The 25125-nt window shown below is 41.2% G+C and overlaps 1 protein-coding gene across 1 annotated transcript in view; it reads left to right on the top strand.

Moving 5' to 3' along the window:
• The window catches only part of LOC309379298 (von Willebrand factor D and EGF domain-containing protein-like), a 195746-nt gene that overhangs the window by 125351 nt on the left and 45270 nt on the right, over positions 1–25125 (top strand). Inside the window, exons 21-22 of the mRNA XM_081928384.1 lie at positions 1587–1751; positions 22923–23792. Coding sequence (XP_081784510.1) covers positions 1587–1751; positions 22923–23792 — 1035 coding nt within the window. The remainder of the gene's footprint in view (positions 1–1586; positions 1752–22922; positions 23793–25125) is intronic.

The following is a 25125-nucleotide window of genomic DNA, read 5'->3' as shown; positions in this document are numbered from 1 at the left end:
GTTGGACTTCCTATCAGCATCAACCAGTATGGCCAATAGGAAAGGATGATGAGAGTCTAACAACATCTGGAGGTTGAAAGGTTCCTTATCCCTGTTTTAGGGACACAATGTTGCTGCTATGAGAAAAGGAAGTTCCTGCCTTCCTGTTTTAGAACAGCAGATTCCTGTCTAGCCAAGACTGGGGGGGTTGACCCTATCTACTAAGGAAATAAAAGATAAATAATATAAAGCATGCGTAGAAAAGTTAATTCTGCCCAATGCACATGTGGTTTCAAAAGTACAAAAGAAGAATTGTATCTAGCCCAGCATCATTCTTCCCATAATAGACAACAGGGTGTCTCTGGGAAGGCTACAAAGCCCTTATTATCCTCCTGCTCCTTCCCAGCAACTGGAATTCAATGGGGCACTGTTTCTGAACATGGAGGTTCCATTTAACCATTCTAAGTGACAGCCATTGAAGGACCCTATCCTCCACAAATCTTCTATAAAGTAGGGGCTGATTGATCTTTCTGTTCCTAGTCTGCGTTCTTTGGCAGTTTTTTTTTTTTTAATATTCATGTTATTCCATTTCTGCATTGAACCAAGAATTGGGTTGTTGTTGTTTTTGTAACTCCCTTCCAAATGCAACCACTGCCACCACAACCCATTCACTGTTCATTGCAGAAACAGAATAGAATGGTGATGATGGAATTTAAACATGCAGTTTCCCCCCAAAATATCTAAATGTGCGTTTTGATGACTTTAAACTGCTTCCAACTGCCATGAAAATCCAGTAGATTGTTCAATTCTGTTCTGCACATTATTCTGAAAGGTGCAGATCAGGCAACAACAGAGTTAATAGATGACAGGAAAACTACATCTGCTAAATTGCCATGCCAAGCTACTGTTAAAGGCACAGGAGCAGGGTCAATGTGGTTTTTTTTTAATTTCCCTAAGTAATGTGAAATACCACTTTTTCCATGCAAGCAAGTATGAGGGGAGGCAATGTTGCACCCAGCCCTAGAGGAAATAGTTGGTGACGTTAAGGTTCCAGACCCATGTTTGCAAACCAAAGTGAGATTTGGGGGGATGTTTCAAGGGGAAACAGGCTTTAAGCAGGAGGGTGGGGCACTCCCTTCTCCATTGGTCCTTTCCATTTCAAAGCACCCTCTCCAACAGATGCTCTGCAAAGGAAAGAGGGCCTCTAGGGCTTTCATAGATTTGCTTGTGGTGAAATATACGTTGTTTGCCTCCTACTAATGCAGCTTCCTCGCTTACGTAATTGTTCCCCAGCACTGAAAAATTACCATTTCTATTTCACTCCTGATAAATGCCAAGCACCTTTGAATAGTAAACTTTAAAACATGTAATTAGAAGGCTAATAAATCTTGCCTTAATGAGAAACAGCTGGCTTGATATGTTGCGCCTTCAGGGTTTTCTTATGCTTGGCACACAATTTTGGGACATTCAACATTAATTATATTTTAAAAGAGTAAAAATAATGGAAAGCCTTGGCCAAAGCTCATATTAGCTCCCTGCTTAACTTTTTAATTAACTTTCCCGTTAATAGTTTAATATTGAGAAATGGCTCTTGGATACTGTTTTAGGTCATGGAGCAGTTCTGCCACCCATTACTAACTGTGCCAACAGACCTTGTTTTCCTGGAGTTCTCTGCATTGACCGTAAACCTCCAGATATTGGATATCTCTGTGGCCGATGTCCAACAGGTTTATCTGGAAATGGACGAATCTGTACAAGAGCATCAAGACCAGGTACCTGCCTTTCGTTTGGGAAGTTAAATATGATGATGATGATGATAAATAATAATAATTTTATTTATATCCCGCCCTCCCCAGCCAAAGCCGGGCTCACAACAGTAAAAGGAAACACAGCATTCTAAAATCAACTCATTCTAAAATTAATTCAGAATCAAATTAATGGCAACCATTAGTCTAGCATTAGTCTAAATAAGTTGGATATTGGGTGGTAGACTTTTTATATACATTGTAGCATTATATTTCAAGGTTAGCATTTTACTCAATCAGTAAAAGAAAAGGATCATCAAAATGCCAGGTCATACTATTTGTCCAACCAGCCCAGGATTTTCTACTCCGACAAAAAGAGGCTCTTGGAAACTTGATCCTTTGAACTGAAGCTGCTGGGGATTGAACCTGGAACCTTATACATGCAGTTCATGTGCTCTACCACCAAGCTACTGAGACTTCATCGCAGCAGTTGTGCTCTAAAACAAACCATCTTTTTGAAATGGGAGCTGAAAGCAGCTCCCAGTTTATAGCATCCACAAGCTAGTCAACAGTTTAATACTATGATGTCATTGGTTAACTGTACCCACTTTCCTTGTTGACTGTGATCAGAAGGACGGCGGTTTGAATCCCTGCGACGGGGTGAGCTCCCGTTGTTCGGTCCCTGCTCCTGCCAACTTAGCAGTTCAAAAGCATGTCAAAGTGCAAGTAGATAAATAGGTACCGCTCCTGCGGGAAGGTATCTGGCATTTCCGTGCACTGCTCTGGTTTGCCAGAAGTGGCTTAGTCACGCTGGCCACATGACTCGGAAGCTGTACGCCGGCTCCCTCGGCAAATAAAGCGAGATGAGCACCGCAACCCCAGAGTCGGCCACGACTGGACCTAATGGTCAGGGGTCCCTTTACCTTTACCTATATCAACATTACCCATTTAGAAACAGATCCTTGCTTCAATGACAGGGGGTATTTGATAATAAAAGTGTTCAGACTATCTCTCAGTAGTGTGTTGCACATGGTCTAGCTCTAGTTTTCAAACACTGATTATTTTATTAATTTATGTATTTGGATTATGAAGAGTGCTGTGATGATAGAGAAAGAGGCGACCCCCAGGTCTTAGGGACATGGCAGAAAACAAGGCACATGGCCACAAAAAAGAGTTCAAGGTTTTGGCTATCAACCAATCAGATTTCTTTTCTTTTTTTAATTTTCCCAATTCTTCATAGCCTCTGGAAGGACAAACAGGATAAATTATCCTTGTCTGCTAAATGGTGCCTGAAACTTCATCAAAAAGCTTGTCAACTGTTCATTTAGAATTCTGAGGAAGGTTTTATTTAATTATTTAAGTGAGAGTTCCTATTTATATTTCTTATGATATGACTCTTCTGCAAAGGTAGCACTCATCTGTTGCACCATTTTTAATATAATTTTAATTTAATACCAAATTCCAAGAGTGGCACAACTGAATTTTTTTTTTGACTGAACTGAAGCCTATGGGCTTTGGGGGGAAAGGCTTCCATTCAATAGTTTGATGGTTTTTCAGTATGAGACTTTTCAGTTATCATGATGGAGTGCAAAACTTCACTTAATCATTAGTTATACACGCAATTCTCTTTAAATGGGGCCTCCTGAATGGACAGTTTCCTATAATGAGCAGACTCTAGGAGCAAACTTTTTTATTTGAGCAGAAAGAAACATCAGTCATGCCATTCCTCTTTCTGTGTTGAAGAAAGGTGTAATCCGAATTGAGATAAAAGACCACAAGTAGAACTTATAGATGGTCATTTGGATTTGCATCTCTCATCCTTGAGAGATACAGATAACTAACTTGTGAAGTAGTACAAGTGAGGATTTCCTAAATTTGTGCTAACATAAAAAAAATGAAGTGTGAAAGTATAGGTGCAGTCTTTAGTCATTGCTTCATTGTTCTTTGTTTAGCAAAATAGATTATTATTAACATGTTCTTAATAAGCCTTTTAAAGGCTTTTCCAAGCTCAAGGTTCCAGTTGTGTGGCTGCACCTCCATGTGTACAGGATAGGCTCAAGTACTTTATATAACCTGATGATTAAAGTGGATGAAATGGAAGAGTAGATAAATTAAATTTACATGCATGAAGAATTATGATTATTTGAATAATAGTTTCGATCTGCCAAAGAACACTCTTCCAGTTCCTAAACAAAGATCTCCTCTGACTAGTAAGATTCCAAGTGACATTTAAAATATTTAAACGAAAGGAGCTTCTTGGTGGCTCACACATTTTTCTGTCTTATCAGATGGTTTTGATTCAATAGTCATGATTTAAGGATTAAGAGATAAGCATTTATTCATACAAAAATTGCAAAATTGCCCATCTTTACCAAAGTGTTTTTGTACTCATGGGGGAAGAAAAATAAGCTTTTTCTTTTCTTTTTGCAAACAGGAAATTATTTTTCAAGACAGCACCTGGGAGGAAAAAAACATTCTAATTTATTGTCACCAAGTGCTTTATTGTAACTGACTACTGCTTAGGGATAGGAATGAAATCTAGCGCTATTTGTGAGCTCCAATTATTGCCCCTGTTCCATACATCAGCTTCTGAGATGCATTTTCTTACTCTGGTAAAGAGAAAAGTAGAGCTTTTCTCTTGTTTCACTTGTACATTTTATTGCTGAACTGTATTTTCTCTTTGAAATATGACAACAATGAAAATTGCATAAAGGCTTATTAGCTATAAGAGAGAAGCTTAGCACACTATTTGTTAGTGTTGCAGAGCAATACTTTGGGTGAAGTTACTCTCAGGTTTGCACCTGCCATTACTGAGCAGTAGCTTCTAATCAACTCAAGCCTTAGTGTCAGAACTGGGATTTCCGAGGTTGTCTAGTGCAAGTCCCTACAGTTGCGTGTTACGATCCCAAGACCTGCCCCAATAAATAAAGACACAATGGACACGGAATTAAGTTTAAGGTTTTTGGCATAATTTTGGTCACAACTTTATTGATTACAGATCGTGAGTGGTTTGCTTAGGCATTGGTTCCTGACTAGCTGCACCTGACCTCAGCAGGGCAGCACTGACGCCTGGACTCCGGCAGACATCAGTAGGGGAAAACATCCTGGGGGAGCATTGGACCAGGTTCAGACTCAAGCTCACCCCAGATGTTCCCAGGGGCTCTGGTGTGGCCCTAACCCCTAGAAGGGGATCAGATAAAAGCAAGGCAAGCCCCTGGATTTCTTTAACAGAATACTCTTTCGCACATGGGGGGGGGCAGGTGTGACAACCTCCCTTCGACCACACCTTGAACCAGTGCCTAACCACCAAACCTTTCAAAGTTGTGATGATTTGCTACGCGGCAGGCAAAACCCAAGTGGCACCAGCCAATCAGCCAAATGGGAAAATTCCTACCGGGCCCCGTCCCAAGAACAGATGACCCACGACAACATAGCAAGGTCATAGCAAGACCCTAAATATAGGGAGGGTGATCCGCTGCATGAGGCACTAAGAGGAAACTCGACGCAACATGCAGCGGTATATATGGGCCCCTCGGTTAATGCATGAAATGATTCCATTGTCCAGATTTACCCCAGCTACCGAGGGACCACCAATTGGGTTCTTGTGGCTACCAATCACTCCCACCCACAACAGGAGTGAAGTCAGTTTTGATGATCTCACCGCAAAGCATGCTCTCTGGGAGGAGGACACAATTTGCCAGGACCCCACTAGTAAAGCATGCTTAATAGAGCTTGGGTGGCCACTTGCTTTGCAATTTCCACTGTCAAAACAGCCCAGGGGGCCTCCACTGCTGTCCTTCCCTGGCACTGCAGCTAGTGGCTGCTTGTATTTGATCACCCAGCTGCACCTGCTAGTTGACAACCAGCCTCTTCCTGCCTGGATGGGTTTAACCAGTGACATATGTGATGGAGGCAAATCAGCTGCTTGGCTCTGACTATTTTTCCCCGGAAGGAGGACAGTGGCCAAAATGGCTATGTTATTTCAGGCTGCACTTTTTTTAGTCATGGCATACCAAAACATGCATTTTGAGGTGCTGTCATGGCATGCCAAAACATGCATTTTGAGGTGCTGTGCCTGAGAAAAAGTGCTGTTGGGGGCCCCACAATCTCGTACAGGTCACATAACTCACGCAGGGGTACAGGCCCAGAAGACGGCACCCTGGGCAGTGTAGTTTGGGATGGGAGCAATGCCCAGCATTCAGTGCTGGGTGCCAAAGCCTTGCATTGTGGGAGATAAAGCAAGGCTACTTCCTGTTGCTCACCTGAGCTGATTGGCTACCATCCGATTGCAGCATATGCCAGTCTAAGGTGGGAGTATATGCAGTGCTGCCAAGTGGTGAGCACCAAGATGATTGGCAGTGGGCAACGGATAGTGAGGGCCCATATAAGTTTAGCCCTGGTTATTCCCATGCACATAATTTTGAGGCTTATACCTTGATATTTGCCGGTTTTATTTTGTTTTTGTTTTTTGATTAACAAAATTCATTAAAAAAAGATATCAACTAGTTGAGGGCCTAATATATTTTCTTTCATATAAGCAGTAACAATAATATAAATATGATTGAGTGTTTTTGTCCTGCCCTTTTCAATGTTGTGAGAAGGGGTTGCGAGAGAGAGAGAGAGAGAGAGAGAGAGAGAGAGAGAGAGAGAGAGAGAGAGAGAGAGAGAGAGAGAGAGAGATTTTCTATGGAGTTCAGTTAGTCACAAAATTCTCTGGATCAGGTGCTAGGTATTAGTGATGCTGTCTATAGCCTCATCCAGCCTGGTTCCTATGTGCATTTCTCCACAGGAGTTCCATCTTTCCCAGGGAGTGTAGGGAGAGATTAAACTTTGCGGGGGGGGGGGTAGCAGTTGGCTTGCATGTACAATTCAGCTTTTCCACTCCATCCACAAGGGATAAATGCAGACTACAAATAAAGAGGAGGAATGGTGCAATTAAAGAAAATGGGATTTGATCTGAAACCTGCTGAGATTTCTTTCAGGGATAGCTAGGAAAAATCTAAGCAAAACAATGTCTTGTTGTGTTGTAAAAATAAAGGGCATATCGAAAGAAGAGGAAAAGGATGTCATCGTGTCAGAGTGTTGTGTTATACATTCAGTGGTAGTAGGCGGCAAACTATTCAGATGTGCTGTGAAAATTACTGTGGACCCAGGGAAGTAATAGCTTTTTGCTTCTGGGATGCAAAATAAATCCAGTAGTACCCAGTAGATGTTACTGGAACTGCTGCTAGGAGTCATCCTACCTCTCAGGGAAAAATGAGTTTTCTACAATAATTTATCTTGCCTAAGCAATAGCTACTAAAAATCTAGACACTTAAGGGGAAAAAAAATACTACAGGGAAGTTTTCTACGGAGTATTCAGTGACCTAGATATAACACCCAAAGGTAGACACGATGGGAAGAATATTTTAGATAATTTAAAAGATAAATGATTTCCAGCCTTGCTGATCCATACATTCCATCAATCTAGAATATGTTAAGCACTCCAAATCCAGATGATATATTTAGCAAGCAATGTAGCTCAGCAACAGAAGACCCATGAATCCCAAGCTATAAAACCACTAGGGAGAGGCCCGTGTTACAAGCCATGAATAATATTTGCATTCAATCACAACATCTACCGCAGATTACATCCCTTTTCTAACAAGGCCCTGCTATTTTCCCCTCCCCCCAACTCCACTTAAGCAATTGCACTTCCTTCCTGCGTTTTAATAGAGAAGACTAACAACCCAACTACTAAGTATCTAAACAGAGGAAAATAGTTTTGTGTGTAATTGTGAGAGGATTTTGTAATCATTTAAATGTAGGTGTTTGGGTGATTACATTTCTATGTAACTATGCATTCTAAATAAAGAGAGCAGCCTTTTCACAACAGTGACAATGAATGCTAGTTTGGTGGCAGCCACAGACAAAGCTTAGATATTCTATCCAGCTTTGTTGAATGCTTTTCTTGAACATCACAAGATGTACTGATGGCAGCCAAGCTTAGATGGTTTTAAAATGGGATTAGACTAATTCACATTGGACATTCTGTCCAAATGCTTGGTTTGGCCTACTATTCAGGCCCCTGAGAACAGGGGTTGTTGCTGAAATTTAAGTTAATAGTCCCCACCCCCCCATGGATGACATTTTGGATTATGCCCATCTGTGAAGTTTATGGGGCTTTGTCCCAACAGTTCCAGCCAGCTATGGATATTTGGTTATCTTTCTATTCTGCCAAACCACCTCAAATGTAGAAGATCTGACTTATCAATATTTGCTCAAATTATGTTCTAAATATTCTTTTGTTACACATCCCTAAAAAAGATTGCCACCACAATATCTTTCACAAAACAATCTGCTTAGTACATCATGAATAATATAATAGCCAAGTATTAGATTTATGGGCATAGAATGAACAGACACAATAATTATTCAAAGGTGAAAACAAATCTATCTTTATTAAAAATGTCTTTACATGTAATATATATGTGTAATATATGACTAGATGTTCTTAAGATGCTTCAATGTTTACTTCATTTGCACTTTTTCTTTAAAGGAAGCTGTTATATTCACTTTGCTGAGTAAAACCCAGATGCCAATGGTCCTTTTCATAACTCTGTCCAAGTTAGCTCTTCAATAATATGGTAGAGAACAAGATGTAGGCTTCTCTCTCTGGTCAGGGACTCACTGGGAGTATATAGAGTCCCACAGCTGTCACACACTGGAATCTCCACTTCTTGAGACAAACTGGCAGGTTCTTCCTGAAAAGTGCCTTCTGGTCAGGAACGTGATAATCAGGATGCATCCCAGAAGATGCCACACAGTCTTCTCTCTTGAAGTCTTCTTGCTACCTGAAGCCAACTGCCTTCCACTGTCACTGTGACCAGAGGTTATTCTGGAAAACCACATCTAGTGCCTTCTTCTCCTTGGTAGCCCTCACAGCTTATCCAGTCTCCTACTTAGGCTGTGCTGTTTAACTCCTCAGGCTCTTCCCTGCCTAAATTGCTTCAACTGACCATACTGACTTTGGACAACGTGGTAACTGCCATGTTATACTACCCCAGTCAGGGACCTTCTGACCAGTGGCTAATTGGCCTCTCAAAACTGAAGCTTTTATGTTCTCCTGCCCTGTTTATAAACTGACAGACCTAACTGTGAAGCACTAAGACCTATGACAGCTTCTTTCATGATTTGTTTAGCAACATAAATGACAATTACAACAGCCCACAATAAGTTTAGTATACAAAGTAAACAGTTGGGCTTTCTGTAAATGCAAGTTTTTAAGCTCTCACTGTTTACCAGTTCATAATCACGACAATACACATTTTTTAAAAAAATCTACAGTGTGTTAACAATGTTTTACCTCAGACTTTACTAATTCTCTATACTATCCATTGCACACAGTGGTAGTTCCACGGTAGCTATTGACCATGGAACAATGTGTGTGAAGTGCCCTGAACACTTGGTAGTGCTGTACAAATGTCAGGTATTAACAATGACTAAAATGTTTCTTACATTATTTTGGTTGTGTTCCAAAATACACCGAAGACTTCTGCTTGTTATTTAGAACAGAAGATCAACAATCAATCACTAAAAGTCACCAGTCTATAAAAAACATCAACATCCAGTACAGTACTAAATTTAGTGAGCTATTTAACCAATATAAATATACCTAGGGGACATTACAAGATTATAGCTCAGTGACATGTTTTGAATGCGGAAGATACCAGGTTCAGTTCTCCTGTTAGAAGAATCAGGTAGTGGGTTATGTAAAAGATATTTACTACCAAAGATAAGTACTAACAAAGTAAGATAACACTGGGCTAGATTGGTAAATAGTCCTGCCTGCCATAAGGAAGCATGTCCTGTTATAAGGAAACCTCCTATATTCCTAAGCTGCTAACACACACACACACACACACACACACACACACACACACACACACACACGTATACACAGAGAGATCTAATCATTTGAAAATAACTGTGAAATCATGCAGAATTGCCTAAAGAAAGTGTTCTTGGGGGGCATTTACATATACTTATGTGATATTAAAGGCATCTATTATTTCTTTTGAAGCAATTGCAATTTAGAAAAAGAAATCTTGATTTTCATCACATGTTAAGTAAATGTCACTTTTATGTATTTAAAGCTGGAAATAATGTGGTTGCAATTTTAGGCCATTTACTGCTTGGGAGTTAAATGAAAGACAGAATTATTTGCAAAATATTTAAATTTGAGCCATTTTTCCTTTGAAGAAATGGCATGGGTTTTCTTTTGAAAAAAATATTATGAATTTCTTCTGCCGTCTGTTCTTATACATCTTAATATTCTCCTGTAGCTCAGAGAACTAGATCAGACCTCGCTAGTTGTAGCTCTTCCACATATACCAATATTGCACAGTTTCAGCCATGAGGAAAAGTCAGTGACAGTCCTAGAGTCATCAGATAACAATGGCATTTTTTCTCTTTCTTTGTGCAAGTATTGGAAGGGGAGCATGCCTGAAATACTTTAATAAAACACACTATTAGGATCCTATTTCTTGAGAAGCAAATATGCTGGTATGGTAGGTCCCAAAAATCCATACAATAAATCTAGAGAGATAGCAGTGATGCATAAGCCCCGCTTCCTTGTATTGTGGAGCACTTGCCCCACCCTGTATGGTTTACTATACATAGTCAAGCAGACTTCTCACTTCCAGACAATCCTACAGCACATGGAGAGTGGGAGTGAGATCACTAATGAATAAGAACTGTTCTTCTGGATCAGACCAAAGACCCAACTAGTCCAGCATCATGTTCTTATGCTGTGTCAACCCATGGGAAGCCTTCTAGCAGGAGCAGTGCACCACAGTGCACTCCCCACTTGCATATTTATCAATAGTCCCGATTTGATTGGGACATTCCAGAATTATGGAAGCCATACCAGCTTCGGATCCCAGGATGTTCTCTTTGAGTTCCTGGGGGAATGCAGTCCCCAAAAGAGTCACTAGCACAGATTGTGCTGGCTCCTTCATGCCTTTCTTTGTTGCCTCCCCACAGCAGCTGTGGCTGGAGCTGCAACAGTGGTACCAACAGCGCAGATGCCTCTCCTTGCCTGCCTGCCTGCTTCTCCCTGATGCTTGCCCATTCCAAAACACTCCAAGTACTACTTCTGGCTCTTCCTCCTCCAGTATAGAGATGTGGAAGAATGCAGAGCAAACCTCTCCTATCACTTTCAGTCTCCAATTGAAAAATTGGCTTTCTGCTCTATGTCCCGATTCACTGGCCCAAAGGAGGGCTCATGGGAGTAGGTGGGTGCAGAGATACCAAACAAGGATGTCAAAAATGTCAGTGGTCAGCTTAAATGCTTTCTTAAAGAAAGGTGTAGACTTACACCAAACACGGGATGGACACTGCAGCAAGGAGATGGCTTGTGGGCACCCAAGCAAAGGGGCATACATTCTTTACACCCAAAGCAGCAGGACTTCCTTGGCAGGACTTCCTATCGCTTCATCTGACCAGATGAGGTCATAGGTGGCAGCACCCTAAGCCCACTGGTAAGGATAGTATCATAAACAAGCCAATTAACTTATATCAAAGCAAGTGAATATTAAACATATATGTGATCATGATTACAACAACTAGCAATTAATTGTGGGTTATCTTGACCACCCAAGATGGCATTCGCAGGGCTTCCAGAACAATTCCCCTTTGGTTCATCACACACTCTCAGTGGAAAACTGTGCACCAGAGAAGGGAGCAGGGGTTCATTGCTGAGTGCCTAAGAGCCAGAGCAGCGCCTTTCCATGCCATAGAGATTCAGAGTCTTAATTGAAGTTTACCAGAAGTTTAGGCTGTATTGTCACTCTACACCTTTCCCCATATTTATGTCTCTACTTGCCCCACATCCACCAATCAGTGCACTGCTGTCTGTCCCCCACCCCCACTCTCTCAGCGTGCTGACAAAACTCCAGGAGCACAGCCCCTAAAGATGAGCATCCCAGTTTCCTCTGCAGCATGCTGGAGGATATGCACAACAACAGAACATAGCTATCATAGCTAGTAGCAATTGATAGCCTTATCTTTTACAAATGTGACCATCCCTACCTTTTGTGGGAGCCTAACAGGCAGCTTTTATGGTCCTGTTCCCTTTCCATGCTGTCTTAATTTCATGTATAGAATAATGCCTTACAGGGCTAAACTGATCTGTTTCTTCTCATTTTGTTTTTGTACTTCATCAATACACCCAATCAGTCCCTTGCCAAATGCGCCTAATTTATATGTTTACAAATGTACGAAAAAAATAATATTGCTAAAGACCTGAATGCCCTGGCTTTCTTCCCACTTTATCTGGCTAGTGATTTTGAAAGCTAGCTGGCTACTGTGTGCATTAAGGTAATGAAATTCAAAATGAAAATAATTTTGATGGATTGCTCTGTCTTTAGAGAACACCCTTCTGAGTAATTTCATAATTATCCAGATAATGGGAACATTATCTACCTGTTGTACCTTTAATGTAACATATATATGTGTATGTGCATTTATCTGTAAAAAGTCCAATACTCTACTTATGCTGTCATAAAAAGGCAGTTCACAGCTATTTTTTCCTTAATGTGAAAAATAGCGTTCAGGATACTATGGAAAGGCTGCTGCATATGTGTCCATTATCCTCACTCCCAGCATCCAAACATTTCAATGTTTCTGCAAGTTGTTTGCATGTTGGCTTCCAGTGTGATTAGGAACTGAACAGGTTAAGTACATTTGTGTGTGTTTAGCCTTGGACTTGGATCTTGGGAAACAGATGTGTAATGAAGCTGGGGGAAACTGACTTCACTGTCCTCTACACCCCAGCAGACTCTCAGCCCATTGCACAGCCTCTCTTAAAGGTCACGGGACTATGAGGAGGATAGAGAGGAAAGAGGGGATCCCAGAAAATAATAAGAAAGTAACACTGATATTCAGAAGCTCCACCTGCACAGGTTGCCTGTAGCCAGTTTTGAGGTATTCCCATCCCTTGCAGCAATCTATGTCACAGTCCCCGCCCCATTCATTGAGGTCTTTTGACCCTCAAGGGAGCCTTTTTGTGCAGCTGTGTGAGCTACTAGGAGGGTGGTGTGGAGGTTTTTCTGGATCCAACCTCCTGTTCAGAGATTCTGAAGAATGAGCACGTGGTGTTTGGGAAAGAGGACAGTAGGTACAATCCTGATTCATAAATTCACATATAAATTTACTGGAAGCTAGTGCTCTCTGACACTTCTTACAGATTTCCATAGCTATTCTTTCCATAGTTTCACATCCTGGCCATAAGAATCAAATCATTTTTTCAGTTTTAATTATCACTGATGCATCCTTGAAATATATTAGCAATAATAATCTTAGTATTCTATATCCTAAAATTCTATTGCATCATCTACTTGTTTTATTTTCCTTAAATGAGTAACTTGTACTTTCACTGCTGGCACTATTTCTATTAAAGTCATGAATATATGTAGTTCTGTGCTGTTATCACATTTTTCACAAACAAATATTATCTTCTAATTAGAGTTGAAACAAATATTTACATTTTTGATTCTGGCAGGCATCAGACATGAAATCTCATAAGCTGTCCACTGTGAAATACTAAATACCACTGAATGTCAGCTGTCAAGAACAGTCAAATATTAATTACTACTGTGGGCCAATGATAAAATACCGAATGCCTTTTCATCCCATGTCAGCTCTCAAAAACTGTAAAATAGCAATCAACTGCATAACTTGTGACCAACCAAAGTCCAACATAGCCCAACAGACTTGTATGACTGCCCATCTGACTAGTAGGCCCAGTGGGCTATATTCAGGGCGAAATCCAATGCTATGTACCGTATTTTCCGCCCTATAGGACACACTTTTCCCCCTCCAAAAAATGAAGGGGAAATGTGTGTGCGTCCTATGGGGCGAATGCAGGCTTTCGCTGAAGCCTGGAGAATGAGGGGGGTCGGTGCGCACTGACCCCTCTCTCTCTCCAGGCTTCAGGAAGCTATCCGCTAAACGTGGGAGAGCCACGTGGCTCTCCCACAGCTAGCCGAGACTTTGCTGGCACCCAGAAGCTTGGGGCACGCTTAGCTCAACACGCCCCAAGCTTTGGGCTTCATGTAGCACTCCGCTAGCTGTGGGAGAGCCGCACGAAATCGCGCGGTTCTCCCACGGCTAGCGGATAGCAGCCTATTCTGCTCAGCCCTGCACCTGGGGGGGAAATATTTTTTTTCCTTTATTTCCTCCCAAAAAAACTAGGTGCGTCATATGGGCCGGTGCGTCCTATGGGGCGAAAAATATGGTAAGTGGATTTCTGCTCAGAGAATGGGACCTCCCATTCCTCTGCTCCTACAACCTGCTTCTGACCATGAACCACTGGATTCACTGTCAGCTTGGTCACATGGTGTGCAGGTTGTGTTTAAAAGTAAAGGGTAAAGGGACCCCTGACCATTAGGTCCAGTCGTGGCCGACTCTGGGGTTGTGGAGCTCATCTCGCTTTATTGGCTGAGGGAGCCGGCGTACAGCTTCTGGGTCATGTGGCCAACATGATTAAGCTGCTTCTGGTGAACCAGAGCAGCGCACGGAAACACCGTTTACCTTCCCACCAGAGCAGTACCTATTTATCTACTTGCACTTTGACATGCTTTCGAACTGCTTGGTTGGCAGGAGCAGGGACCGAGCAACGGGAGCTCACCCTGTCGCAGGGATTCGAACCGCTGACCTAGTCCTAGGCTCTGTGGTTTAACCCACAGCGCCACCCGCGTCCCTCTAGGTTGTGTTTAGGAGTATATAAATAGATGGCCTTTCCAGAAGAACCTCAAGGGTACATCTCCATCTATCTGATTTAAAAGGTCAGTTCGGGAGTTATAAGACTGGTATGATTTAGAAAGAAGCCAGTTTTATTTATTTATTTATTTAAATTTTAAACTTACATCCCATTTTAAGGAAACTGTACAAAAACTGCTCATCCCCATTTACATGGAGCCTGCACCAACTTGGAAAGCAGCAGCATTCAACTCAGTGGAGCGTAGTTCTGAGCAGACATGCTTAGTATTGCACCACTGGTAAATATAGAGACTGGGATGAGAAAGGAGATAGAATGCACAAAGCAGAGGTTAAGCAAAGAAAGCTTCACTTTTGGCTTCAATAGAGTTTAGAGGGGGGTTATTCTCAATGGTACAGCATGCCACTGCTTAAAAAAATAATAATTTTGGCTGTTCCAAATATGGAGGTTTCCCCCTTTTTGTTTAAAACTGACATACAGTGGTACCTCTAGTTACGAACTTAATTCATTCTGGAGGTCCTTTCTTAACCTGAAGCTGTTCTTAACTAGAGGCATGCATTTGCTAATGGGGCCTCTTGCTGCCGCTGCACCACCGGCACACGATTTCTGTTCTCATCCTGGGGCAAAGTTCTCAACGCGAGGTAACTCTTCCAGGTTAGCGGAGTTTGTAACCTGAAGCATTTGTAACCTGAGTCGTTTGTAACTTGAGGTACCACTGTACTCAATTTCTCCCACCCTTTTCTCAAACTGCCTCCAAAACTTTCATGCTAATTTCATGTGCTGCAGAAAGCTGGAAAGACATACCAGGGAGGTTGCATAAGGAAACTTGTCAACTTTCTTATCTAAAAGATCGGATATTGGAGGGAGTGACAATCCTTTCTTTCATCTGGCTAATATTATATTTGGTCTGGTATGTAGGAATGAAGAGCTAATGATGTCCCAGCAGCATCCTCCGAATACTTATGCATAAGTAGTTTTATGGCATCATCCATGGGATGAACATTTTAGGACAAGTCAATGTGTGAAGAGTAGACAGCTGCAATGACCCATATATATCACATTTTGTCAGAAATTGGAGTACTCAGGGTTTGCCCCCTGCTGTTATTCACTCCCATCTGGCGTGTTTACATAACTGAAAGATACCACAGCAGAAGTAAGGGAACAGGTCTAATGGCTGGCATGTGCGTGGTCAACAAACATAATCACCACCATTGCTATTTCATCATTGGCAGTTTTTACTGCTACTACGCTAAACATTATTTAACCAGCATGAATAACCTAGGAACATTTAATTTTCTACTGGGACATAAATGTACTTAATATCCTCTGAATTTAATGATAGGCAGGCCAGCACTCTCCACATCTGATTCAGAAATGATCCATGAAAATGGATTACTTCATTGTGAATTTGACAGGTGTCCAAAAATAACCATTGCTTTCCTCTTTTCACTGATTGTTTTCCAGTTGACAATGTGCATTCGTGATGTAATGTTATTCCAAGTACATGAGGGCCAATAGGCCTTCCAGCATTTTCCCTCCTACTTATGTAGGGAACATGAGGAGAGAAGAGTGGAATTTGGTGTCCTACCCAATTCTTCATCGTTCCTTTAGGTTCAGCATATCCTTCTGCTTTTCAGTGTAATGTTACACTCACCATAGCCCTGAATTCTGATTGTTTCCTCCTGCTAAATGCTCTCTGTAGCTTTATGTTGCCCTTTTCATAATGAAGTAGCTGGCACGGAGAGGGATATATCTAGTGCAGCATTTGGGGAATATCTTAAGCATTAAATGGATTAACTAGAATTAAATGCTATTTCCTCTCACATCTTATACAGTTCAGAAAAATATCCTCTGACTTGCACTCCACCTCATCATTGCTGCATGCCAGGACTGTGTTTGCTTTAATGATTGAAGCTTTCAAATTCTTCGATCTCATTTTATTCAAATGCAGCAATAAATGGATTTAAATGTCAATTACACTGTTCTGAAAGATTTTCATTTGAAAACCGAGGAATGATCTGGACTCTGAGACAAATAAATAAGTCCTTTAATATGACATGAGTAAATAGATTGCTCTCACTTAATACAACCTCTTTCGCTATAAAATAACTCAAGATTTTAGCACCACTCACTTGGCAGCAATGAAGTCTTTGCAACAGTGCTTGCCACCGTTTTTATTTCAACTAAACTTTTAAAAACATCTCACTGGTAAACTACCAGTGAATGCTTACACACACACACACACACACACACACACACGCACACACACACACTACATGGAGATGTACTGAGAAATCTTTGAGATTTGGAGAACAAATATATGTCCATTTTTTACTAGAGTTACTTCAAATTAAATCCCATTAATTTACTGGAAACGAATTCTGGATGTCATTAGGATTGCAACTGCATCCTAATCCATATCTGCCTGGTTCATATACTGGTTCCTGTGGTTATCACACATAATTGTTTTATATTTTAACTGAAAAAATAAAAAATAAACTATGATAATGCATACAACAACAATAATGAAACAGCATTTTATACAGTGTATACACACACACACACACACACACACACTCATTTTAGGACCAATGAAGGTTCTGGAGAAGGGTATAGCCTGAAGAGGGAGCTAAGCGCTGGATAGAGAGCTGGACTGGAGGGCTATATTTGACCCCTTGGGCCTGAGGTTCTTTACCCTTGCTCTACACCAAAATTATAAGCAGTTTAAGTTTTTTGAGAAAGGAAGATAAATGGGAAATGGATGTAGTTAAGAGGTTTTGTTGTTTAGTCGTGTCCAACTCTTCATGACCCCATGGACCAGAACACACCAGACACTCCTGTCTTCCACTGCATCCCACAGCTTGGTCAAACTCATGCTGGTAGCTTCGAGAACACTATCCAACCATCTCGTCCTCTGTCGTCCTCTTTTCCTTGTGCCCTCCATCTTTCCCAACATCAGGGTCTTTTCCAGGGAGTCTTCTCTTCTCGTGAGGTGACCAAAGTACTGGAGCCTTAGCTTCAGGATCTGTCCTTCCAGTGAGCACTCAGGGCTGATTTCCTTCAGAATGGATAGGTTTGATCTTCTTGCAGTCCATGGGACTCTCAAGAGTTTCCTCCAGCACCATAATTCAAAAGCATCAATTATTCGGCGATCAGCCTTCTTTATGGTCCAGCTCTCACTTCCATACATCACTACTGGGAAAACCATAGCTCTAACTATACGGACTTAAATTCTTCCTCTGAATTTCCTCATTGACACAGAATCTGAACACAGAATCTGAATGATCTATGAATCATTTGAGGAGACTGAGTGAATGAGTTGACATGATCACAGTCACATTGGAAGCCCCCTTTTAAATAGATGTCATGTATACACATGTGCATGCAAAGTTTGTCTGGTGAATTTGAGTAGTACATTGAGGTGATTAATAATATCATCATTTACCTGTTTTAGACCCTTAAGCAGTAGCAGCTGCCAGGACATTGTCCTGTTCACTTCTGTGTAGTTCCTTCCTTATTGCTGCTGCTGCTGCTCTAGTGAGTGCTGGGTGGGCCGCCTCAGGGTTCCGTCCTCTCCCACATGCTTTTTAATATCTATATGAAGCCGCTGGGAGAGATCATCAGGGGGTTTGGGCTGGGTGTTCATCAGTATGCAGATGACACCCAGCTCTACCTCTCCTTTAAATCAGAACCAGTGAAGGCGGTGAAGGTCCTGTGTGAGTACCTGGAGGCTGTTGGAGGATGGATGGCGGCTAACAGATTGAGGTTGAATCCTGACAAGACAGAAGTACTGTTTTGGGGGGATAGGGGGCGGGCGGGTGTGGTGGATTCCCTGGTCCTGAATGGGGTAACTGTGCCCCTGAAGGACCAGGTGTGCAGCCTGGGAGTCATTTTGGACTCACAGCTGTCCATAGAGGCACAGGTTAATTCTGTGTCCAGGGCAGCTGTCTACCAGCTCCATCTGGTACACAGGCTAAGACCCTACCTGCTCACGGACTGTCTTGCCAGAGTGGTGCATGCTCTAGTTATCTCCCGCTTGGATTACTGCAACGTGCTCTACGTGGGGCTACCTTTGAAGGTGACCCGGAAACTGCAATTAATCCAGAATGCGGCAGCAAGACTGGTGACTGGGAGTGGCCGCCGAGACCACATAACACCGGTTCTGAGAGATCTGCATTGGCTCCCAGTACGTTTCCGAGCACAATTCAAAGTGTTGGTGCTGACCTTTAAAGCCCTAAACGGCCTCGGTCCTGTATACCTGAAGGAGCGTCTCCACCCCCATCATTCAGCCCAGACACTCAGATCCAGCGCCGAGGGCCTTCTGGCAGTTCCCTCATTGTGAGAAGTAAGGTTACAGGGAACCAGACAGAGGGCCTTCTCAGTGGTGGCGCCTGCCCTGTGGAACGCCCTCCTAGCAGATGTCAAAGCAATAAACAACTATTTTACTTTTAAAAGAAAACTGAAGGCAGCCCTCTTTAGGGAAGTTTTTAATGTCTGATGCTGTACTGTTTTTAATATTCAGTTGGAAGCTGCCCAGAGTGGCTGGGGAAACCCAGCCAGATGGGCGGGGTATAAATAATAAATTATTATTAAATTATAAATTATTATTATTTCAGATATCGTGATATATATTGATCTATCACGATGTTTAGCTGGTGATATACCACACTATTGAAAACCAGTTATCGCCCAGCCCTAGTAGAAACCTGTTAAATTTTAGCATATAGTTATACTTGACTAGAAGGATATACTACACACACACACACACACACACACACACACACGTATGTGGAGTGTTGAGCACCAGTGCATATAAAAACATGGCTTCTGACATTGTTGAGTGCCCATACCATGTCATTTTCTCTTTGATAATTTTGTTGACTTGTTCAGTCTTCTTGGTTTCCCCCATCCCTATTATTTTTTTAAAAAGCCTGGTTAGGTTATAGATTCTCTGTGTCACAAAAGAAATTCAGAGGGGAAACCCAGAGAAGCGGTTAATAAAGAGGCGAAGAGAGATAAATGGAAAGATGGGACGATATCTTACACTCTTGTAGCAAGACTCCTTAGACTAATATAATTTTTCTATACTCTCCCGACAATTTAGATAAGGCATATGTGGTGTTGGTGGCGTATGTTTCTAGTTTAAAGTAATGAACTACAGAGCACAATACGTCAGAGAAATGTTTCTTTGCAGTCATTTCTCTAAATGAAGGATGAGCTATTCAGAGTGTGCTACTGAATGTTAACGATACTAAAGCTATACAAATTGAAAATTTATTGAATTGTCTTAATAATGAGATGCATTCTTAAAATTATAGAGTACATTGTAAAGCTGTGACAAGAAAATAGGAAGCCAAGTGGGGGAAATATTCAGCATGGCCAGTCAGAGCGGCTTATAATGATCCACTGGTGGGTAAATGCCCAGGTGGAAGTAACACAGGTTTAATTGTGAACAGGACTGCTAATGCATCTATATATTGAGGCATTTCATTATATCGATATCTAAATATTTATTTAAAGAAGAGGAATTGAGAGAGTGTCTAACTCTCATGGGTAGAAGGGCAATAAAAACCCTCTTCAGTCATTTGGTACCCACTGGTTTATTCTCCACTGGCATCAATTTGATCAGACATCAGCTGTCAATCACACCATTCACACCTACCACCTAGTGGAAGGAGAGCTAAATTTACATGGATAGGCAAGGGATAGGGGTGTTCCCTAAACCATTTGTGGCTTCAAAGGTAAAAACCAATGCTTCAGATTGTGCTCACAAATGGAACACAGGGAGGGAGCCGATAAATAATGTCCAATAGTGGAGTCACGTGCTCCAGTAAACACACCCAAGCCCAAATTCTGGCTGCAGGATTTTGTTCCAACTGTGATTTCTAAACACTTTTCAAAGGCAGACTTGTGTCAAGCCAGTTGTAATAATTTAGCCTGGTTGTCACCAAAGCATGTAATAATGTTTCCAGTCATATAGAAGCACTCTGGCTACTTTTCTGATCTATGGTTTTCAGACCCAGTGATGCTGAAAACTAAGATAGGAAGAAAAGCAGGTTTGGGATTCCTTGCAGGAAGATAACATGAGTAATACTACCCCAATTTACAATTATAGCCAAGTCAATGTTTCAAAGGAATATTTGCAGGTAGATCCCCCAGCACTAAATGCTAATCTTTAATAAGCACACTTTCTTTCTTTCTTTCTTTCTTTCTTTCTTTCTTTCTTTCTTTCTTTCTTTCTTTCTTTCTTTCTTTCTTTCTTTCTTTCGTTTCTATACTGCCTTTCATCTGGGGATCATAGTATAAATATAAATATAAAATACAATATAAAAACACAAGGATACATAATATAAACAAAACAATACACACACACCCAATTTTAAATTGTTTAAGTACTCGCCAAAGGCCTTTTCTGCAGCACACTTGCCATAAGTAATAAACAATGTGGCCATGGCCCTTCCCTTTGATTTTTTTTAAGCTACAAAGACATTGACGTTCCCCATAATACCAAGCATGCAACTTGGCAAATACTCAGATTAGGAGGAAGTCACTCCAGCTGTAGCTCATTCTGCTTACATATTTCCAAAGATGCATGACACAGGAAGGAAGGAAGGAAGGAAGGAAGGAAGGAAGGAAGGAAGGAAGGAAGGAAATCCAGTTTGATACTGCATATGCAAAACACTTTGTGGAGGGGAATATAAAGTCAACTTTGACCTTGAATACTGTTATTGGTATTTTCTCCCATCCAATCCAATATTTAATTACTTGGCAGGTTAAATAAGCAAAATGAATAAGTCTAACCAGCTCCACCTCAGCATAAAGATTTATGGTATATAGATTTTAAAGTATTGATTGATTGCATGAAATACGATTTGAAGATATGAACCATGACCTTAGAAAAACCTTGCAGTTTCAACCTTTCTTTGTTAGACAAAAAGTGCCACTTTAAGAAATAAATAAAAAATGCTGCCCCTGATTCTAATTTCTATTAACGAAACCTACTTTCTTCTCAGGGGTTGGTAAATTATGTAGTGCTTCAAATGAGAAATAATGTGATTATCCTGCCGGCAAAAGTACAGTTCAGAATTAAATGGAAGAGGAAACGGGAAATTTATTCCAACACTAGCAGTTTTCAACAGACATCCCCATGTTATGGTTCCCATTGCATTTTATTCATCAGTTCAAAATTTCACTAGGCAATCTCTATAGTGCACACAGTGGTGAAGACCCAACTGCACTATGGATATTCCCAAACAACTCCATTTTGTGGTGCATTAATGGTATAAGCTGCCCCCTATGGTTATAGGGAAACGTATAGAGTAGATGTTTAAAACAAAATAACATACAAAGACTTTGGTAAGGAATCAGGACTACCTGCTGTCAGTAACACTGATGTAGGAGAAAATTTCTTTCTGAATCCATTGTAGCACTAGTACCTCCATTGTCCTTGATTTCTGCATGATGTTCTACTGGCTCACTGCAGTGCCAATTCTATGCATTAAATCGGGGAAAGTACTATGCAGAAGAGATCTGATGCATGGATAAGCCTGCTTTTGAATGGCAGCTTGATTTTGTAAGGCTCTTCCAGTCTTGAAAGTCTGTAGCCTTATTCAGAAAGGGAGGGCAGGGGTGGTATTGATGGGGAAAGGCCTCTCCCATGGAGAGGGGTGACAGTAAGAGTATATTAAGAAATAGCATGCATTTCTAGGTCTCAAAAAGGTATTTATCATGTGCACTATTTTTGCAAACATATCAAAATCTGGTTAAGTCATAGCCCAGTGATAGAGCATCTGTATGCAAGTTGGTGGGTTCAGTCCCCACCATCTCCAGGAAGGGCTGAGAAAGACTCCTGTCTGAATACTAGAGAGATGATTCCATTCAGTGTTGACAATATTGGGCTACAATGTTCTCACTTAGATTCCTATGGTCCTAAGTAAAAGATCATCCTGACAACATCCTTTACAGTGTATTTATATAATTGTGATCATTTGAACTGGTATGCAAAGCTGGAAGGTGCATTCTAGTATCTTTCTCAAACCATTTTGCTGAGGTTCACCCTTAAAATAGACCACCTTCTTCCACTCAAGTTTTTATTTTACTAATTAACACTCACGTGTGTGTTATAGAAAAGGGGAAAAGGTATACTGAGAAAGCAGTTGTTTTCCTGATAGAAATTCTCCCCCTTCCAAGATACTATTAAGTTAGATTGAATGGGGTGACATACAAGAAAGAACCTGTATCACACTTACTTATTTCCCCCTCCTTCAGCAAGGATTTTGATAGGCAAAAGAGGAAAGGGTTACAATCTCTCCACAGCACCACTTCCCCAATCAAACCCACAAGAGATCCTGACCACATATCTCCCATGTCAAGGCTGTCCATGCCACTAGCAAATGTTAAATACTTCCTGTTACTGATCTGTATTTCTTTCTGTTTAGTGTCAAGGTCCACCCAAAGTGTGACCGACGTACCAGTGAAAGTCACCGGGGATGTTAAGGTTTCTTCCACTCAAGATGACTTAAAGAAATCAAATAATACTGATTCGAGACTCTCAGAAGTTCACGTCTCCAAACCAGAAACAACTTTCCTTACAGCTCGATATCCTATCACTGTTGATATTCAACCACTAGCCAGTGAAAGAGTGGAACCTTGGCCTCAGGCATCATCTGTGAAGAAGCTGCTTTTGAATTCCAAACTGTTTCACAGACGCATTTCATTAGATGAAGCGAAAAATAGCACCCAGAGCCTTCTTCTGCACCATGAAACAACTCACCAACGGGCATCCCAAATCTTATCACGCTATAAGAGTCATGCCCAGTCACTTGCCAGAAGAAATGTTTCCACTCAACAGAAATTAAATACAAGGCCACATGCTGATTTGCAGACTCATACCTCATTTGATGGACGGTATTTTGGGAAAAAGTCTCTTGGGACTTCACACACTAGATCTGCTCTTGGTTTTAAAGCAGGCCACCCAGGTACTTCTGTTTTAGCAACACCATTGGCCTCCTCATCCCATCTGAAAACTACTTTTTCTGGTATAACCCCACAAGGCCACATCCGCCCAGCAGGACCTTCTACAAAAACAAGGATTCCAGTATGGACATCTAGGGGCAGAAAGCCTCATGCCTCCCCAGCCAATCATTTGGGCCTTTCCACACCAATTGATAGGTTGCTACTTGAGAAGAAAGTCCCCTGTGCAGATACACCATGTTTCAGTGGTGTGCTTTGTGAGCCAACAAAGGACAGGGAATTCAGATGTGGGCCCTGTCCATTTGGATACAGCGGTGATGGAATTGAATGTCAAGGTAAGAGATGGGAAGAAAGTAGGGCCTGTGTTAATATTTCAGTCATTTCAAGTGCTGGGTTGGTGTTTTACTTATATAACACATTTACACTTACACTGTATAAGTATGTGAGTATACGAACTCATTTAAGTATATCTACTATGTGTATATAGGTCGGGAGTCTGAGGGTGCAAATGGGTTTACAATCTTTATTCCAATTAATGTATCAGGAACTGTGGTAGGATATAAGACAAAATATAAATAGAACAAATAATAAATAAACTGTTGCAGTCAGAGTTGGTGAGGTAGACTCTGCCACATCCATAAAGACCACACTGCCTAATTTGCAGCAGGAAAGCTATGCAGAGAATAAACTATGAGTAGAGGATAAAGGGTAAAATATAGCTTATTGGATTGATGTGGCTGAGATATGCCTGTTCAGTCACTGTTTCTTTATTCTAAGGAACAATGAAACTTCCCATGGGACATTTATGCCAGTGGAAGGGGAGGAAGCTGGGTTGTTGTTTTTTGCAGATTTCTACTTCCTGCAGATTTCCTGAAAAGGTGCTTTGGAGGTTGAGGAAATCTGAAACAGTGAAGAAGTTGGCACATGGAACAAGGGGAAGGGGGAATTGGTGAATTTTTTCTCCCTGCCTTCCTTTCCTGGCAGCCTACACTGGATTGGAATCCCTTCCATGAATGGAAGGAACCCTTCCATTTGACAAAGGGCATGTCTGGGTCCAACATCCAATAACTCCAACATCATCTCTGGCTGTTTTTGATTTTCCAGAATCATGGATCATGTGCTGATATACTAGCAACTGCTAGACACTTAGGAGCAACTACTAGGAACAACTATTTGGTATGAGAGATAGAGGGAGAAATGTCTGAATTCATAACATTTAGAAGTAGAGTCTACTTCCTTCAACAAGTTGACCACTGAAATTTATGACCAAATTACTTGAATTAAAAAATGGGAAAACGTCTATTGTCATCTGTAACGTTAAAACAGGCATAAATGAAACTAACAGAGTGTACCATATGTCTATTAGCTATACAATTACTCACAACCTATATTGTACCAAATTATAACTTAACTTTTAAAATCTTCCACTAGTAGTCTGGAGGTGAGGAGGGGATAATTGTCCTATGACCTGATATACATGTCTCCAGAGATATAATCACTGTGTTGCATTATGAAAAAGATGATTAACTTTCCTGCTTAAATTAGCACATTAATTAGACAATTTAAAGGAGCACGGTGAAATAATGTTATACACAATTACGGGAGACTGGGTATATTCCTCTTTCGAAATTCTTCTTGCAAATTAAATTCATCATTTTATTATTAAAT

This window comes from Podarcis melisellensis (genome assembly GCF_964234715.1).
Source record: "Podarcis melisellensis genome assembly, chromosome: 1".
Classification (NCBI taxonomy): domain Eukaryota; kingdom Metazoa; phylum Chordata; class Lepidosauria; order Squamata; family Lacertidae; genus Podarcis; species Podarcis melisellensis.
This window is presented reverse-complemented; position numbering and strand designations above follow the sequence as displayed.